This window comes from Chiroxiphia lanceolata, chromosome 13 (genome assembly GCF_009829145.1).
Source record: "Chiroxiphia lanceolata isolate bChiLan1 chromosome 13, bChiLan1.pri, whole genome shotgun sequence".
Lineage (NCBI taxonomy): Eukaryota > Metazoa > Chordata > Aves > Passeriformes > Pipridae > Chiroxiphia > Chiroxiphia lanceolata.
Window position 1 is genome coordinate 16465157 of NC_045649.1, and position 20711 is coordinate 16485867.

General features: G+C 40.1%; 1 protein-coding gene across 1 annotated transcript in view; it reads right to left on the minus strand.

Annotated features, from left to right (window-relative positions):
• The window catches only part of VAT1L (vesicle amine transport 1 like), a 55647-nt gene that overhangs the window by 26919 nt on the left and 8017 nt on the right, over nucleotides 1–20711 (minus strand). The window contains exons 3-7 of the mRNA XM_032700939.1: nucleotides 19437–19652; nucleotides 8641–8783; nucleotides 5624–5727; nucleotides 4748–4803; nucleotides 2857–3051 (exon numbers count right to left, since the gene is read on the minus strand). Coding sequence (XP_032556830.1) covers nucleotides 2857–3051; nucleotides 4748–4803; nucleotides 5624–5727; nucleotides 8641–8783; nucleotides 19437–19652 — 714 coding nt within the window. The remainder of the gene's footprint in view (nucleotides 1–2856; nucleotides 3052–4747; nucleotides 4804–5623; nucleotides 5728–8640; nucleotides 8784–19436; nucleotides 19653–20711) is intronic.

Here is a 20711-nt window from a genome sequence, read left to right on the forward strand (position 1 = left end):
TTCATTTAAGCAGCCTGTACTGAAGAGGCAGGGCAATCCTTATCCTAAAACAAAGGCCAGTGAAAACAGGAAGCCTTCCATGGCCTTTGGATGCAGCAGAGAAATAAGGACACCAGGAGGGATTATATCCTAATTAGAATGATCTCGTGGACACTCAGGCAAACTTTCATGGTTCAACAGGAACAGTACCAAGCTAAGTCCATCTAATAATTTCTGAACACTGCTATTTTTAATATTATTTGACAATCAACAAGACATCACATAACATAGACTACGTGACAGAAAAATGGGAATCCAGTAACTTTCTCTAAATCCTGTGTTACTGTTACTTGAAACACTTTAAAATGGAAAATCTCACTGCAACTGCAATATTCTCTAATCAGTATGTTCTTTTAAATTCAAACTGTCTGTTCCTGCAAAAAGTATTAAGAAATAAATCCTGTGCAAGGAACGATACTTGGCTTTTAGAACAAAGAAATACTTCTTTTACACAGTTCATGGAGACCTATTAAAACACTAAGCCTTTCTCTGGCTGTTCTCACAAGCACTAGAATATAAAGCCCTCAATTTTGGGGTTATCATGCAAAGAAGCAGTCCTGTAGCAACCAGCCTTGAGCAGCAAAGGGGAACACCAGCACAGATATAACTCATTGTCTCCTAAGACTGCAAAGATGCTTTTCAGCTCTGACACGTGAATGGCAACTGAAAAGATCAGTACTTGTACTTTAATACAGCTTTGAAAGGAAACCAGGTGTCTTCCATGCTGGCTTTAGAGAGTCTGCATTAATTTGTGAATTAATTTGCACAATGGAATTCATGAAAACAAACGCAGATGCAGAGTGAATAAAGCCAGCTGAAGGGTATGCTGGGGATGTGCCTCTTATACAGACATCAAAACTGCCATGTGATAATATATTCATGTATTTAACATAAAACATTTGGAAAGGTGTCCCACGGTTGAGGCTCCTCTGTGAATTTTCCTTGAAATATTTTCATTTTGAATGTTTCTTACTGGATTCAAGCTCATTTCATGGCAGATTTTCTAGACAGAGCACAAATGGATTCTCCCATAAGCCTCTGGAAAAAGTAATATTCTTTCACAGAAAACTATTCAATCCTTCATTTTCAAATGCCATGTAGGCAGTCCACCTTTTTGCCACTCTCGAGCTAAACATTCATCCTCAATGCTCTTTTGGGTCAGGAAGTTTCCTCAGGAAACCTCAAAGGTAACAACTGGTCATATACTGGTTTAGTGACAATCAATCAAATGTCAGACTCTGAAGGGGGGTGATGTTAGAGCTATGGAGTTAAAAATAAAAACCTCCCAAAATGGGACAAATATACACACCAACCTTTCTTCAGTTTGGCTGCATTTAGTCCTCAGCTATGACACATTTTCTGTGTATCATATTAACTTAAGAGTCAGCCCTAAGTTATTTTTATACCTGCAAAAATATCCCCCAAATGATAATGCCCTGAATGAGTAATATTCCAGCAACACTTTGCAACTGAATAAGCAGCTCTTGCACTACTGTATCCCTGAAGATAGCAGCCAGACATTTCCTTTGTGAATTACCAGACAGTTCATGGGAAGCAAGCAGGCGTGACAAATGAGCTGGAGTTTTCTAGACTGTGCTTTACAACAGACATATTTACACATTTCACAACCTACTGGTAGGGATGGTGCATGCTACTGCCCAATGTTAGGGGAAACGGTACCAAACAGAAGTCTCCCAACAAATTCCCATCATGTTCACTACTCAGATCAGCCTGCCATGTGTAATTTTTCATGGCTATGTCCTCAATCAAGGGTTTTAAGCTATTGTTACTGTTTTAATTACCCTTTTTAAACTCACCAGTACATGAAAAGCACGTATTTTACACGAACAAAGAAATGACAGAGTGCCCGTCTAGAGACTTGTGCCACTTAAATTTTTAAATGACTTCATAAGCTTATTTAATAATTAAATTAAAAAATACCCTGCATCAAAAACATAAATCTCACAGAATTGTTGCAGCACCTCCTGAACAACAAAATACAACAGATACAGACACAATCAGCAGAGCTATTACAGATCATGCATCTTAAGTGATATGTCAGGCTCAGAGCACTTCACAAACACATAAACCACAAATATTAATCTGGTGGTGGTATATAACCATGGGGCTTTTTTCATATGATAATGTCTGTTCACACCTCCAAAAATACTTCTGCCTCTTTATCAGCATCTTAAATATAAAGGTCTAGGAAACAGTGCTTTGGACAGGAGGTTTATAATTTGTCCAGGCTGTGAGCACATTAGTTTCTTTACATATCTTTAAGGAGAGTTGAGCAATTAGAAGGAAAGAAAAGAAACAAAAAAAAATTCCACAGTCGACAATTTTAACTTACTTTAAAAGTGAGTTATGATTTGATTGTCTTTGATACACTTCCAATAACCTCCCAAAAGCCTAGAAGCTTCCAAGGTTTGCTAGCACAACCATGGCACTGAAACTAAAGCTTATGTATTAAAAGCTACTCTGAGGAAAAGATCTAAGTTGTTTTCAATTTTAACGTATGCGTTTCACTCTGCACTTGTTAGTCACACGTTTCATGCACCTAGGAAACAGAAAAGGTTTTCTAAGACTGAAAAAACACATTTATTATTAGTATTTTCAATAGATATATTTAGAGGAGAAATGTGTGGATAACTCTGGATCCTGGAGTTTCTGAATAGCAGGGGCTCTGGAGACAACTTGTGCACAATAAAAAGCTGCATACATTAATAACTACGGAACACGTTTAAATTTGATTTTACACTTAAAAGTACATATTTTTCAGAAGTTTCAAAATGGGGAAAGAAATTTTGCTCCTACCTCTTCCAAAGCCCATAATGAATCAACCACAGGCTTGATCTTCTTATTGTTATATAGATTTAGCAGTTTGTCCATCACACCCTTGATCAGACCACTTCGATTCTGTTTGAAAAGTAGATTCAACAGGGAAAATCCAGCAATCACTTTGTTCTCCTCATACAGCTTGATAGGATTTACTTTCTCAACCTGCCACCACTGGAAACCAATAAAGAACAGCATGGTTAGAAAAACATTTTTCACAGGAAAGTTCACAAGAAAACTGTCTGGGCAGGTGTGATAAACGACTCATCTGTCAGATCTGGAGCAACAGACGAGAGAAGCGGCAAAAATCTGAATTAAGGATGAGGCAAAAAAAGTATGCAGCTGACTGACATGCAGAAATAAAACACAAACTTGTGTTTCCTGAGGCCAGGGTGCCAGAAGGATGGTGAACAGACCTGGGTTTAGGACGTGAGTCAGCAAGTAACAAGTTTGGACCTCCCTTCTTACTTTTGCTATCCTTTGTTATCTCAAGACAGCCACTCGAGCTGCCCTAACATTCACAGGCAACTCTTGACTATTACTCTTCTCTCAAAACCAAGGGAACCAGACACTACTTATCAGCTCCCAGTTACTTTACACCCGTTATTATGTTTGTGATACTTGAGCAAACCTCATAATATCTAATGAGAGGATTTTATCTCATTTAGCCCAAGAGCATTATTGAGACTGAGATGCCACTTACTGGCAAATTTTATTTGAATGGGTAAATTTTTAATTATAATTTTCATACAATTTTGATGAGTTAATTTTGCAGCACAATTACATAAAGAAACTAGTTATACTTTCATACATTTTATATGCTTTTTAAATTAATTCAATTTCTTCATATTTATTCAGTCAATAAACACCAGTACTATCTGAAAACCATTTCAGCCGAAATTTATTTAATAAGGCCAACCTACCCTACAAATTACATGCATCTGGATATCCTGACATTAACAGTAAAAAGGTTGCATAGCAAAGATAATCTTTAGTTCATAAACACATGACAATAATAAGGATTGTCCCACTATAACCAATAAGGATGCAAAGAACAGCTCCTTGCTACAGTCTCTGAATTATCTTGTTTTCAACTACACAGAGACTTTTGAAGCCAATTCCTCCTGGGAAGGAGTTGTTGCTGGAAGCTGTAAGTGAGCTCTTGGCAGAGAGATCATATGATAGATCTTCAGACAAGACTTTTCCCTCTGTTTTTCTTGTATAAAAGAATCACTTTCACTCCTGGATAACTTATTTCTCGCCAGCAGTTTGTTTGATCTATTTGTCCCCTTTTTGATCTCTAGGATTTCTGTGCAGATTTTTGTAGTTAGCTGAAGGAAAAAAATTAACATTTGAACTTTGAATTTCCCAGCATCATCAATTAGGAAACAAATGCCACACCATCATCTCTTTGATGTCACTTGAAATGAACACAGAGAACAGAAAAATGCATTTCTGTAATGAAACAAACTTCTGAAAAGCTGGAAATGACTGGACACAGGCCTCATCTTGAGACATATTGCCTTTAATTCAGTGCACTGTCGTGAGAGTGTCTTCAGATATGAGCAATCTGCAGGGTACAGTTATTCATATCCATGGAAATTATATTCTGCCATAAGTAAATAAATAATGCAGCCTAAACTTAGCTGTATAACAGATCTATATCTGATAACTAACAATTTCAATATGCACACAGATCCAATTGCTGTCTAGTTGTCCTGTCAAATGAAAACATGGCACAAAGCCACCCTCTTTAGCAATATCAGGAGTAACAACTCAGTAGAGATAAATGAAAATTATAAAGATGAAAATGCTACAGAAAAGACTGAAGTTGGAGGATAGAGCAGAATCACAGCACTGGGACACTTACTGATTTTGCAAAACTGAAGAAGCTTTTTGTCTCCCCAGTAACCATATTAGATGAACCTGTAAAAGATGAGTACATTCACACACAACTTATTACACGCTAAAAGCAAACCATTTTATTAGATGTAAAATAATTTCCATGAGTCATATTTAGGGGGGGAAAAAAATACCCAGGTTTAAAAGGGATTAGTAGAAATCCTTATACTCTGGGAATAATTAAGAGGCCAAGGTGACTGAGCCCTACAAGTTTATAGGAATTTCAAGATGACACTGACAATCTCCCAAGTCTCCCAATGGCAGGGACAATGCTGTCCCCTCCAGCAGCAGCTGGGCCTGCTTTACCCACACATAACAGGGTAGCCTGGCAGAACTGGCAGGGAAAATGTGTCCACTCCATCTGGGGGACAGTCCACAAACAGGAATGAAAATCTGAACAGAAGCCTGGGCTTGAATTCCTCAAAGTCATGTCAGATAAACCCAACAGTATTCTCCCTGAAATTGCCCTTCAACCTCCCCTGCCACAAAAACTACACTGCAGTTTCCCTGGCCACACAATGATTCCTCTGGTGTGTGGAATGAGAGATCCAAATTTTCTCCCATACTTCTCCTGTATCACCCAATGACGTTTTAACAAGTTCAGTTTCACTTCTGGATTTAGATTTTCAAATTTTTTTTTTTAAGACTTTCTTTGCATTACCTGTTGTTTCTGAATAATTTAGCCCATGCTCAGCTTCACTAAAATCCTTGCATGGAAATGGTCAAATTGAGAAAGCATAACATGTCAGTCACCAGTTCTGGAAGGAGTGGCATGGATGATTCCGAGCTTTGCAAAGCTTTAGTTCTGAAACACGTCCTGTATTCAGGACATATTTCCACTCACCATATAAAATGTAAGTCCCAAGTGGTTTGAGAAGACTGAGGCCTTTCCCAGTATTTTCTCCACAAAGACAGTCCAAAACAATATCTACTCCATCTGTTGAGATTCTAAAGAGTAAGGAAAAAAAAAAAATCTTACTTTGCAATAAGATCCACAGGGCTGGTCAGTCAGCATGACACAGGCTGATTGTTAACATAACACCAACACTGTCCAGGTACTTTAGAAAGAACTCTGAGGATGAGACTTTGACTACATGAAAACTTTAAACTCATCAAAAGACATTTCCAACTCATTCAGTGGTGGAATGCAGGTTTGCCAGGCCAGGCAACCTCTTAGGGTTAGAAGAGTAGGAAAACATCTTGTTCCTCCTTTTTGAGGGCTTTCAGTAAAATTATCTTATCAAAAACCAGGTGATAAAGTTCTTTTTTGAGTGAATGCAAATGTCACAGAATGTTATTTCTTTTTGGTCAATGAATATTACAGAGAAAAGGTATATTTTTCTTATACACATATTCTCGTATTTTTCTAAATTCGTAAGGAAATGGATCTTCTTATCCCAGTTCTCAGACAAACTGACTTGTGAAGTTATTTAGAGAGTCCTGTATTTCAGACTTTATATCAACTAGATGTCAGCAAAGAGTTAAATCAAAGAGAAGTCACCAAGAGCTAGAAATCCTCAGGCCATATTAAAGAAAGTAGAAAATATTTATACTGTTTCAATAAACAGTTAGCGTACTTATAACTTTCCAACAGCTTTGTGAATGCAATGCCAATATGATGCTAAAGAACTAAAAAAAAAATGCCCAAATTTCCTGATTTAGTGGAAAGAGGTAAAGCTTTATGGCTTCTAATGCATCTGTTTCCTCACAAAACAAAGGTGAGACTCAGACATCCACTGGTTACAAAGACCAATATAATTGAGCAACTTCACACCTTGGTACTGCTGCCACATGTGGGGCAATAAATTGTTCCTGTTCAGGGCAATGGGTGAGTCCTCACTGGAAAGGAACAAAAACTTTACAATCAAACAGCTTTTGGTGGCTTCCCCAGTTGAACCGATTCCTCATCTCTTAGAAACAGTTTCACATTCACATCATCTGATGGGTCTTTTTGTTTGTTCATCTGGAGTTTTGGGGTTGGGTTTTGGTTTGGTTGTGTTTTGTTTTGTTTGGGGGGGTTGTTGTTGTTGTTTTGGGTTTTTTTTAAATTTTCTCCCTAATGAAAGCCTTTCCCTGGAACACATTGGTCACCTGCAATAAAGCAGGTTCTTACCACTATCCTTTCTCTAGCACAGGTCCACCCTTTTCTGCTCACACACTTTTAAGAAAGGAACACCTTAGCAGAGCACAGTACACAGCTAATATCCATCAGAGCAAACAACTCCACCATTCCCTCGCTGCCTCTGCTAAAGGACAATTTGTTGTAATAGCCATCACAGAACTACCACTGCACTGTCATTAAAAATATTTTCATTTTCACTTTGAAAATGCACAGATCTGAGCAACAAACCAGAGCAGTGGCAGATTCTATAGGGTACCACTTCTGTCTTGCAATCAGGACTGTTTACTGTGTTAATATTATACAGCTCTATACCAGGAAAGAAGCACCAGCTGGCTTGTTGCTTTTATGTTTTGCCTTTTGTAGCCACTGGTTCCCTGCCTCATTGGCCTATTGCAAGGTGAAAAGGTATGTGAAAATGCAAGATCACCAAAAGGGATTTTAACAGACTTAACAGAGTAGAATTCCACCCACCCCTTGGTAGCCAGGTCTTGTGATTTCAGCAGTTGTGACCTGTTACACAGCCAGGGGTGGTGTCAGGGAACTGTCCCAAAAAGAACTACCCTGCTGAAGGGTAGAAGCAGCCCCAGGTTGGTTACCTGCAACCAAAGTCACCAGAACCTAAAGGGACTTTATTCACTTCCTAAGCACCAATTTCTGTCATACCTGCTCCCCCACCACATACCCATATCAAATCTTGTGCTTCCCCAGCCAAGAGACAGGATTGAGGTTGGTGCTGAGCTCTGATTAATGTTTGGAAGTGTTCTCTCTTGGTTGTTTGTCAAGTGGGGATTGCCAGAACTCAGTCTTCATCTCACTACAGCAATTCTCCAGGGGCACCAAAACACTCAGGTTATGTGTACTTCCCCAAGAGAAAGGTTATCAAAAGGCTGAAAACCAAGCTACAGTTATTCTGAGCTCTAAGGAAACGGCAGAAGTGTCATCTGCTCAACAAATACTATCTTTTTTTTGGTGAAAATTCCCATATGGAAAATTTTTTCTTCAATATAAAATGTCCTTCGTGATGGATAATTTCAAATGTTCTCTTCAGCCCTGGGGAGTGCTCCAGAAACAGCAGCAGGACACCCTGATTTCTCCTGCAACATCAGCCTGGGTTGCCCACAGCTCAGACAGAAGTTCTGCCACCTGCATCAACATCAATCTCTAAAAACAGTCAGACAAATAGGAAACAAAGTATTTGAAAGCACATAAACAGAAACACATATGATGGCTTCAAAAGGCAACAGGATGATTTTAATCTGAACGCAAACAAACAAAATCTAAGGATCTGAAACTAAAGCAGACATCATGTGCTCCAGTATCAATCCCTGGCAGAGGATAAAAACCCAGGCAGATAGAAACACACCAGAGAACTCCAAAACCTGGATACCTTACAAATCCACTGAAAACATCTTATTTGGTGCATTGCTGTGAGCAAGTACAGATGCAAATGAGGACAAAGTAAATCCTGTTGTTAAGACTTTTAGTATTTTTCACATAATTTGCTTTGCTCATAACAGATGTCCAAGTAGAAACATGGACTAAAAAAGCTTATGTTGCTTATAAAGAAATAGGGAGATGCTTGCTATCTTGTCCCTAGTGGACAGATGGAATATCTGGAATATACTGCACCTCCCAAACTCCCAAATGTAATCCTTTCCCATAAATAGGATCAGCCTGGTGCCTTTAATAGCATTTTGCCAGATACTATACAGACCTTACTCAGGAAAATACAAGATTACCTTTTTACTTCTTGAACATAGTCTGCATTTCTGTCAAACAGGTGAGTTACCGAGTTTTTGATTGCTTCATGTTTGAAAGATGAAGCTGTTCCAAAAACAGTAACATTGGGAATGGTTGAACAGAGCTGAGCAACAGCTTGACCCTGCAAACACATTATTATGTTAGTTCACTGACATGGAAACTGGTTGACAGACTTTGCAGCTGCCAATTCACTCATGACACAGCAAAATCCAAGACCAAACATGTGCAAGGACTTCCCCAACTAGTTTCTTTCCAACGAAATGCAGTTCAGCCACAGGAAAGAGACACTTAAATCACAAAGATACTCTGAAGACAAAGCAACTGCAGGGATAAAAGTCATTTAATGTATCAGAAAATGTATTGGAAAATACTTTTCTTTCGGTTTCAGGAGGAGAGAGCAAGTTGCTATAAGAAATGCTGCACAGTAAAAACCATTTGGGTTACCTCTTGTTAATAACAACAATTATTACTGATTATTCAAAATGCAGGAAGAGCCTCGAGTCCCACCAGCAGGTCTAATTAGGTCTGAAAACTGGTCACCAGCAAAGGGGCTAAAATGGCCTAGAGCACATCCAGGAAGATCCTTCTCCTGGCACATCCTTCCTGGTCTGGGCAGGAACCTGCTGGGGTCCATCAGTTGCTATGTCAGCATTTATGTGGGACTTGGGGCATTGGAGAATTTGTGCAATCAAACATCTGTACTTCAGGTCTGCAGCTTTGGGCCCTGCATTTTAACCTCTAATGTCACGAGGCTGAGAGAAGAAGGGAAGGAAGCATTGCCTAACAGCTGAACCACTTAGATTTGAAAAACAGATCCCAACAGGTCATCTTTATACAGCCCTAGGTTTTGTTTTACTGTTAACACACTAACAACAGGAAGACAGACTTTTGGTAGCCACATCCTATCTCTTCTTGTAACCCCATTATTCCACTGGAGCTTGCACGGTTACATGGATAAGCCCAGAAGGAAAAAAAAAAAATGGCACTGTCATTCTAAAAATAATGTCTGATGGAATTAATCACATTCTTACTTATATTTACAGTCAAAAGATTGTAATTTGCAAACTGTATGCATGACTAGTAAAATCACCCACGGATAAACACATTTCTGTTCACTCCAAGCAGAAACACTGATTATTATTTGTACATACCAGTAATTAGACTTGGGTTTTATTTACTGTAGAATAATTAGCTAACCCTGCACACCCTGGGGGCCTTGGCATCCTCACACATACTGCTGAATGTAACTGCTAGTGACAATCCTCCAAGCTGAACATCACAAGAGAGGACAGCATTATTTGTATGTGGTGGCATCCAGGAGTTTCAGACTGGTTTCCTACTGGATCAGCCAGGAAACACAGACACAGCAGGGCACAGCCTAAGTGATCCTTCAGACAGGTACCAACAGACACAGGGAAGAGAGCAAGAGAAGGGATCCATTCTCTTTCCTATTTTATAGATGAGGAATGGAATACCACAGCAGACTTGTTCAGCAGCTCAGAGAAACTCAGAGCAGGACCCAGCTAGGAGTGTTGATTCCTGGCATGGTAATCCAACACCAAACTAAAATGCCCTTTTCTTTTTAAAATCATCCACTGTTATCCTGGTTTGCAATCCTTAATCTCATAAAAATCATAGGAAAATTCATTCCTAAGGGGCCTCATCTCACAACACGTTGTGCCTTTGGGGAGCAGAAAATGTTTCACTCTTTTCACACTTCATTTCTCTATTACTTACCATGTCATTCTAAATCCCTCCCAGGTTTTAGCCTCCACAAATAATGTAACATAAAATTACAAGAAAAAAAATAAATTTGGATTTTGTATATGTCCTTTTCTTGGTCATTTTCACTAGCAATCCTCTTTTCCCACTTTCTGTGTCTCCCAGAAAGCCATCACCCACAGTGATTTAGATAAATCAGTAATTTATAATGTATGCTAGTTGAATGAAATTCTGACATTATTGATCTATTCTCTAATTAGTTTTCTGCGTTTTCAATCCATCTTGGGAAGATGAGGAATAATGAATACATCCTGAATCAAAACCACTGAATGTTTAAAAGGTCAAATATTCAAGAAGAAAGCACGCTGATTTTTATCCTGCAGAAGACGATTAACATTTAACAAACTGACAGTCAGATGAACAGGAGAAAGGCACAAAAACCCCAGGATGTGAATAACCCATTTTCCTCCTGACTCTGACTTCATTAGTACACCTCTCCCTCCCCCCCCCAGAGATAAGCTTATCTAAAATCCCAGATCAGAATACTTTCCAGCTTTCTGTAGATATTTGAAGTCTAAAACTGACTCATATGACCAGTACTGTTATAATTGGATGAACAGCATCACTGAAGTATTTTGAGGCACTTCCATGAAACATTCTTCTACAGTTTTCTGAATACCTCAATTTGACATTCATTTGTACTTATTTTTGTGCAAAGTACTCTTAGCAGTTGTATCTCAGAAATCTATGAATAAAGGCTGATATTGGACTTTTCATGCTTTCCCCACCAAAAGAGGAGAACTGAACTCAACCTATGAACTCAAACACTTCCCTAATTTCTGTGGAATTCGACTAAGCTCCAAAACAGCACTGTGGCTATGCAAGTCACTCTTAAGTCTCCTTTCTAATCCCTTGAATCATGTAGCTGCCTCTGGATTAGCCTCTAGTGTTTAGAGGGTTATACATTTTAATTGCAAACCTGTAAGCCCCAGTGTTCAGAATGTCCCCGGTTCACAAATGAAGCACAAAGGGTTTTGCTGCTGGAAGGACAAGTATCCTCTTCCCAGGGCTATGGAGGAGCAGGAAAGGTATCCATGCTGTCCCCCTTCACACCCCCATCAGGAAGCACCCTTTGATCACAGGGGCACACCAGCCTTGTCCTGCCTCTTGGATCCTAAAAACTGCTTTGTGGGAGACAAAGATAAGAGAGATTTGCCTCCTCCCTGACCAGAAAAAAATCACATCACTCTGCTTCCAGCTTCTGGAGACCACAGGGATTTGGAAGAAGGAACTGTGTTATCAGAAACAGTGTATGAACTCTAACACCTTCCAAGAAGGTGGTTAATTCCATAAGCATGATTTGAAAAATGAGAACAACATTCTTTACACACCTAATTTTTCATATACCATGCGAATTTCTACATGTAAGTACTGACTAGATTCTTGCTTCCTGAACACAGGAAAACTAGTAAGTTTCAATGGCAAAAAATAATTATCACTTGGACAATTAATTTTACCTTTAATGGAATTTAGCAGTCTTTGGGAAAATAAAATCAATCAATTACTGAAGGGATACATATGGGTATAAAATATTCCCTAAAAGTGGAATTAATCTCCTTTAAAATATTAATATATTTTATGTACTACTTATCATAGAGTCATTACAGTTGGAAAAGACCTGTAAGATCATCGAGTCCAGCCACCAAACCCAGCACCACCACCATGTTCACCATTAAACCACATCCTCATGTGCCACATCCACATTTTCTGAACACTTCCAGCGATGCAGGACATCACATGGTGAATGCTCAAAGAAATTAATATCTCAGATTAAAGCATTCTGTGGAAATGAAGCATGTCTCCTACTGCTGGATGTGTCTCTCTAGCTTCACAATCTGTTCAATGGATTCCTTTTCAATCTATAAAATCAGTATATTTAACCTCATCTACACACATGATTATTTCTATAAATTATTATAAATTGATATCCTATCTGTAATTTCAGACCCTCTAAAAAACCCCCTGAGATTTCTTTCTATTCCATTGCATTAAAACTCAAATCTAAACCTGCAGGAGTGGAAACTTCTCATACCGAGATAATCACATAAAAGAATGGAAAAGTAGATTTCTAGGAAGCAAAAATTAAATAGACTGTTTTGTGCATTTAAACCATTTCAAAGTTAAAAAGAAGGCATTGATATTTAAAAGTCAATATAGAAAGCATGAACAGAAGAAAACTTACTAACTTCCAACTTACTAATCTAATTATCTTATTAGCACTAATGTAATGTTGGATAAATATAAATAAGGTGTACAATTTAGTAGATTTCCAAAAGGATCTGACCTAATGCCACTAGCCAGACCTCAGCCTGACATGCAAGCTGCACATTGAATTACAGCAGGTATAGGGCACAATACTTTTCAAGAAAGCATCTTTTTTGCTATTATGTAAACCGAGGTCAGATTTATAGCAAGAAAGAATGAACCACGTAAAAGACACCATCCTGCAAAACTACATCTATTAGAAGCAATAGCATCAGTAAAAAATTACCATTTCTGTGATATATTTTTGCAGTCCAAAGGTGCTACAGTGTTTTTAAAAATAGCATTCAGACTTAATCTTGCACGAGAAACTTGTCTGGAACTGAACGTCAGGAGAATCTCTGTTTCCAAAATGCTTTGATTCCACACAACCATACCTGAAGGTGAAGTACACAAGCACAGCAAGCAAACTGCAAGAGAAAACACTCACTCATCTCCTGGCATCAAGGAAAACTTTCCTCCGGTGTTTGGTGAAATCTCATACACAGCACTTCATCTCCTGAAGGTGTCATTTTCCCAATTACAGCAAAGGAAATGGGAAACCAAACACTAGGGTGAACACTGCAGAGTGGACAAACTGAAATGTGATCCTTGGACGAGCCTAAGGCAGCATCTGACACACTCAGTGCACCACAGCAAGTTTTGGAGTAGAGGGATGGGAAGAGTCACCACTAAATCATGACCTGTTCTACCCTTTAAAATATTTTCTGCAACAATTAGCAGGGTGTGTTTTCCTACCCCTTTGTAGACTCGTGCAGCTGAGGTGAATCAAAAACTCGGGGCTGAATCTGCACGTGGCACAAACCCTCTGCAGTTCAGTGGAGCTCCGACACCACACCCCAGCCCAGACTCACCCAGAGGACACACACTCTCCTCGGGAGGGCAGAACAACCCAGAGGACACACACTCTCCTCGGGAGGGCAGAACAACCCAGAGGACACACACTCTCCTTGGGAGGGCAGAACAACCCAGAGGACACACACTCTCCTTGGGAGGGCAGAATAACCCAGAGGACACACGCTCTCCTTGGGAGGGCAGAAGAGCCAAGGAAGAGTTAAGCACTGTCTGTGACCTGACTCAGCAGGTGACTCTGGGGAGTGTGGGGCTTCCGAGAGGCAAAAAGAAAGGCCTTCAAAGACCGCAGCTTGCTTTGGTCAGGGAAATCGCTATTTGTGTATGGCTCACTGGGCTTTTGTGTTTGATTAACAGATTATGCTCTGAGGCAGTGTCTGGAAATAGCCTCAGCCCTGGCACTGGGGCTCTCCTGCGTTGCTGAGGGAGCACATCCCCTGCTTTGGAGGCATCCAGCAGCACAGGGCAGCTCAGCTCAGCCTCCTCATACCCTGTCTGGCTTTAAGTGAGAGAGCTTGGTACTTCAAGCAGCCTAGACTTGGTTAAACACAGCTCTGTGTGAGCTGATTTATTCCCTTCCTTGGCTGCCAGAGATGAAACAAGAGGAAAGCACTTTATGAAATGCAGAACGGCTACGAACTGCTAATATGAAAAATAGCAAGTGCAGTCCTGGGAGGTATCAGGTAAAGGTGTCAGCAAAGTGGGCTGTACTAATGCTGCTGCACAGTGTGCTGGCCAGGACCACTTCAGGAGCAGAGTAAATCCTAATTATTCACATTCAAGGAGTCTGACTCGAACACAAGAGTGCTATTTAATGTGCTGCTACCTGCTAAGTGCCGACAGAGCAGTCTACCCATACAACGTTTAGAAGGATCAGGAATGCTGTGAGATCTATTTTAAAAGGCTCTGGCTTTCATACCAGCTTAGTGCTGCTTTTTGCTGCCAACCAGCTCAGAGCCAGGAAACACATCTGCCTGGAGCAGTGGCTGCAGGATGACCCAGGAAACAGACATCTAGCCTTACAAAAAAGGGGTATGAGAAAACAAACCTGCTTTTGGCCTGAAAAATACAGGCTCTGCAGGAGAGATTTCACTGTGAGCTTGTTGTAGCCACAAAAACATACACATTCTATCCAAAAGATCTGAAAGAAGTGCCCCAAGAGGGAACAGTAGCTAATTTTAATACATTGACAACACCAGCAGAAGAAGAAACATACCTTAACTGGTCACAAATAAAGTCTGGAAATTGAGAAAGTTTTCTCACCAAGCGAGGTATTTTTTCAAGAAGAAATTTAATCATTCTCTTGAAAGGGTTCCTTTCTGCTGTCTGTGATAGCAGGTGACTAGATTTACTACGAAATGCCAAATCTTTGTCAGATAAAATATCACCACTTCAGTGCTTCGGTTTGGAACACATCCTCAAATATTTGCAATTTGTGCAGGGGAGACACAATAAAAAAGAGGGTTCCTGCCAAGCAGTAACCAATCCTGCCAGGATGGCCTAAATCTGTTGCCAAGTCAGATCTACCCTTCAAATTCAAACATGAGAACTGCATCTGTAACTTACTCTGCTTGCACTTCCTCTGCTGCTGAGCCTGAAAGGGAAGGTCAGATCACAGCTTCAGGATGGCAATCAATGCTCCTGTGTGAAAGGCAGCTTATTTTTAACATCTGCAAGATCAAAATGCTAAAGAATTGGCTAATAATTCTGCCTTGCTGAGGGGCTAAGTGATGAAACTGAAGTGTTTACAAAAACTTGGTAAATAACCAAGACTTTGTGCTCCAAATATTCAGAACAGGAAGTACATAGAGACAAACAAATAAGCAAACGGACATAATGGCCTCTCTCTCACAAATCTAAACCCCTGAAAGTATTAATTTTACAGGTAGATATCACAGAGATTGGATTTATTAAAGCTCGAAGGGAAAAGCCTAAGAGTTTTTTCCCTTTTTTTTTTTAATAGAATCCTGTATTTATACTAATTCAGCTAATCCAGGATACAGTTTACAAGTTTACATTAATAATTTTAAGAGCAACTTTATAATCTCATAGAAGCCTGTGCTGTGACTTGCACTGAATGCATTGAAAGTCTTCATTTTTAAGAACTAATTGTTTCATGCAGCAGGCCAGTCCCAGCAGGGTGCACACTACTGCTCAGTTCTCAGGGTATTTGCTTCAGTCACCACTTTGCTTCACTTGAAATAAAGATGTGGGAGCACAAATGGGAAGGGAGCTACTCCACTATTGTCTTACAATCATTTCAAACATTAATTACAGCACTTTACAGTTAAGATGGACCAATATATGTCCCACAGTAAGTCATATGTTCTTGCAAACTCACTGTTCTGAGCACTGATTTTTATATACCAAGTTTAGCATTAGCTGCTTTCTCCCCTTTTCAGCAACCAGTTCAGAAGGACACTCAGACATTTCTGCAGCTTTCAGCATTTAAAATCTATTTGTATTAAGCAATTATATTTTTTATTAATTACCAAACTGACCTGCTACTCCATGTAATAGTTTAAGCAGAAGCCCTAAGTATCTTGCCAAGCAGAGGGCTGAAAGGGAGCGTGTGACAACCTTGTTAGATCTTGGTCAGCAGCAGCTTGAGCAATGGTAACAGAATGATTTGTAAGGTATTCATCTCTTCTCAAAGCCTCAGTGAATTATGGAAGCAACTGTAAGTTTGTACCGTGCTTTCCAAGAAGGCTCCTGACATTTTTCCTCATCCTACTTCACTGCTCAGGTTGAGAGCTGAGTCAGTCTCTCTTAACTGCCCCGTCTCACGGGGTAAAACGAGCCAGGAAAACCAAAGCAGCCCTTTTCCAAACAATCAAAATCAACAGGCCAGCCCTAGGAAAACCAAATGGAATGTCTCCTTTCAACCCCCATTTCTGAGCACTGCAGTAGGTCTTCCTCTTCTAAGGGAAGGCTACAACACAGCAACAGTGCCAGTGTTTGAGTGTCCACTTCTCTCCTGGTTCGGGGAGACAGGGTGCTTCCCTACAACAGCCATGTCTCATTCCATGACCAGGGAAGATGGCATGATGCCCTGACCTTTCTGCTGAGTGGGTGGCAGGGAGGGTACTCATTTGGGACAGGCAACAGGATTCAAGTCTGTAACACAGAGACAGGTATGTGACACTTTTTTCAAGACAAGTTATCTCAGTACATTTCCTTTTTCTCTACATCATCTTCTGATGTCCCCTGGAACTTCTGGAATAAATAAGCTGACTTATCTAAAGGATCCTGTCAGACATTAAAGGATACTGTTCCCTACTAATCACACTCCAGGCACAGATGGGAAGACAATTGCTATAGTTACCTCACTACCAAAAATATCTATAAACAAAATATGGCCACATAAATAAACTGAGATAATACAAAAGAGTAAAGGTCCTAGAGAATTTTCACTGACACAATTTACAGAAAAAGCTGCAGGATCCTCCTAAAGGGGACTGGGGAGCCATAACAAAGAACCTCACAAACATTTTAGAAGCAACAAGTTCTTTTTCATAAACTGCCTGAAGCAGCTAAAATAATGATCTTGCATAATGAGAAAGGAACAATTAGAAACTTCTAGTCCCACAGGCAGCCTATTGTCTCATTAAAGTGTTGTGGAATTTCTCTGACATTTAGAAACAAACTGGACAGATTTCCCACTTGCAGAAAGTGGGAAAGGGCCTTCTATCTATTAAAGCAACAGCACAAAAAATACCTTTTCCTATAGCAATTTCAGTACCAGTTTTCTGTTCATTGACAAAGAGCTTTGTGAGAATGATTTGCTGGATTGAGGTTGTTAAATTTTTCAAAGGATTGAGACAGATTATTAGAGTAAGACAGATCCCTCTGAAATCTTCATGTCTGTTTAGCCAAAAGAAAAAAATTCCATGTACTTCCAGAGTGATTTTTTACCTGTAAAGCAATAGGAAAATTCCTTGCCAATTCTAGCTGTACATGTTCCACAGAACAAGGGGCTGTGTGAGGCACTCTCCCTGGGGACAGTGATCACCATCCTGGCTTGCAGGTCAGCCAGCCCTGTCTGCCTCCTACACTCCCCTGGATCCTACACAGCCCTTGATCAGTGACTGGGCAGCTTGGCTGTTCTTCCTGCATGTCTGGTCTTTCCCTTGGAAACTCTGCTTTATTTAACTACTTAGCAAGTGATGGATCTGATTTCCTGTTGTTCTCCTGGCAGCCAAGCAGGACTCATCCTTCCTTCAGCTTCTCTCAGAGAAGAAGGTTCTGAGCAGCCACAGCAGAGGACCAGCCAAAAAAGCTGCTCATTGAGCATCTGGGATAAGAGAGGAAGCCAGCAGCTCCCTCCAGGAACAGCCCAGCATGGAGGTTGGGCACTAGTGCAGAAGACTATTTGAGCACAGAGCATTAACAGTCCTTCAGGAACAGAAGGAAGAAATAACAGAGGTGAGTGAGGTCAGAAAGAGAAAGAAACAAAGAAATTTAGCAAGGATGCTTTATCTTAAAAAGGAGTAGGAGTTCATTTTCTCCAGATACACACAGTATGTGCAGGGATTGCTTTGGGGCTAATTCTGTGTGCTCAGCCTGGGTCTGTGTAGCACTAGTTGGGCAAGTGGCCTTAGAGCTACAGCTGAGCCTTCAATTCCTGCAGAACATTCCCCTAAATGTGTGGCCTCAGGTTGCTTTAACAGTCCCAAATTCCACACGAAGAGATTTAATATTAAAGAACAATAGTCAGCCCTAACACTCGGGGTTGTGCTGTGCCAAAGCATAATACGATTATAAATTCCATTCATTTACAGGACTATTCCAATAGGACCATTTACTGCCAGAAGGATTACTGTTAGCTAAAAATACTTTGTACAGGGAACTCATGAATTTATTCCTTTGATTACAACCTTCATTTATATGAGAACCTGAAAGAAGGTCTAAGGGCACAGAATTAGGGAGAAAGTGTTTGGGGCTGCCCACCAGGCCTCAGTAGACAATTAATTCAGCATAAATAAGGCATAACAGGAACATAGAAGAGGTACTCTGATTTGAAAGGCTGCTCTCTGCTAATGTTCTCAGGTCGTGAAATCTGTCTTATGAAAAAGGACTTCATAATTTCAAATGTAAACAAACTCCCGCCAGTATCTTAATATTCTGCACAAACTTAAACATTTTCCAAAGTAGAGAGATTTTCCTAAGAGACAGTTCAAGGAACTGGTTACACACAAATTGCTGACTATGTCACTGTGTGCCCTGGTATTCCCCCAAATTCATCCTGGTGTCGCTTTGCCCGTGCCACACAATGCCTCCTTAGGAATGATCCAAACTATGACATGCAGCAGCCACCACTCCAGACTCCAACTCAGCATTTGTACCTTTTCCTCAGGTTCACATGAGAACTTTTCACTGATTTTAATCCCTCTACAGCAATGGGGGAAAAAAAGTCTTCACAGAGAAAGCATCACACACAACTGCACACGGTATGTGCAGGAGTATTCCAGGAGGGACATCTACTATAAGGAGGATTATGATTACCTACAAATACCTTGTGCAGGGAGCTAATTTATTCCTGTCATTACAGACTTTATTTACATAGAAGTACAAGTGTGTAAGTTCAGCACTGCAACATTTGAGACAACATCTGCTCCTCGATTGCTGACAACAAATTAGGGGTTTTTTCAGCGAGGTTTTTAAGTCACAACATTTTTATTTCATCAGGAGCTCCTGCCAACCACTCACATCAGCATTTTGATGGGAAAACAGATGCAGTTCCTCCCACTGGAATCTCTCACACATAGGGAAGTCTGATACCAAATCAACATCAGGTTCTGGCTCATTTCAGAAATTGAGGTGGATCAAACTGCTTCAGTTACTCGGTGACAGGAAAGTAAGAAAAGTTCCAACTTACCACCCCACCTCCTGCTGAGTGAACCAGCACAGACATGCCTTCCCTCAGGTTAGCAACCTCAAAGAGCATCATGTAGGCAGTTACAAAGTTCATGGGAAATGCAGCAGCTTCAGAAAAACTCATGTCATCTGGGATCTTGTAAACAAATTCTACTGGGGTACAGACTACTTCAGCCCAGGCATTGTAGTTTACAAAAGCCATGACTCTGTCTCCAATCTACAAACAAAGAAGAAAACAACGTTGACGATATGAGTGCGATTGAGACTGTAGAGAGAAACTTGTTAAGACCTTCAACATTTCTGTTCAAGCTGCAGGTCACTCACTGGCTGGCTATGAAGAAAATGGTCCTCCACATCTTTGGCAAAGTAGCAGTTAAGATGCTCAGCTTTGGGCTCTTACCAATTTTTTAATTTAACAAAAATAACCAGATCATCTTTTGCTAGCAGAGCTCCTAAATTACAAATGTAAACAATGAAAACAGCATTCTTACTAATAACTTGCTCAAAGACAGAAACAAGGGGGAAAGGTTATAGTTATACTGATGAGATGCATGGAATAAAGAAAATTATACCTAAGATAATTTTCACTTTGTTTTCTCAGTCCTCACACTAATTTAGAGCTACTTTCCTCTCGGTGGATTGAGCAGGGGAGGCCTTGTACTCCGGTAGATGGAGCACATGAAAGGGTTCAGAAAGTACTCACTTAGAAAATAACACCATCTGTATCCATTCTCTATTTTTATTATCTTATTAACTGATTCTACCAATACATACCCATGACTGTCATTTCTACAGCCATGTATCAGAGCACAATTTGATCCCGCAACATCAAATAAGCCACCTTAAACATTAAAAATATACCTCTGGATTTTAAGGCACTACGAAATCTACAAAGTGAATTTGACAGGATTTAAAGGAGTAGTGAAATGTTATCTTTGAATGCAACATTTCTCTACTCAGTTTCTTTGAAAAATACATGGTAGTGTGGAGAAATAAAGATTTTCTGTAAATATTAGATATAGTTGGTTGCTCCTCAGAGCTTTCAGAGGTCCAGGCACATCAGGTTCATATGTTTGCCTATGGCCTTCATTGCAGCTTCAGGTTTTTAAAACAGAGATACTGACTCCCCACAGGTGGACAAGAATAACAACAAGGCAACAGGAGCTCTGAGGTTTCTGCAGGGGTACAACCTTAAAGCAGAAATTGGGCTGCTGGGGCTACGAGGGAGAGCCACAGTGAGCAAACGTTTGTCCACTGTATATTAAAACCTTCACAG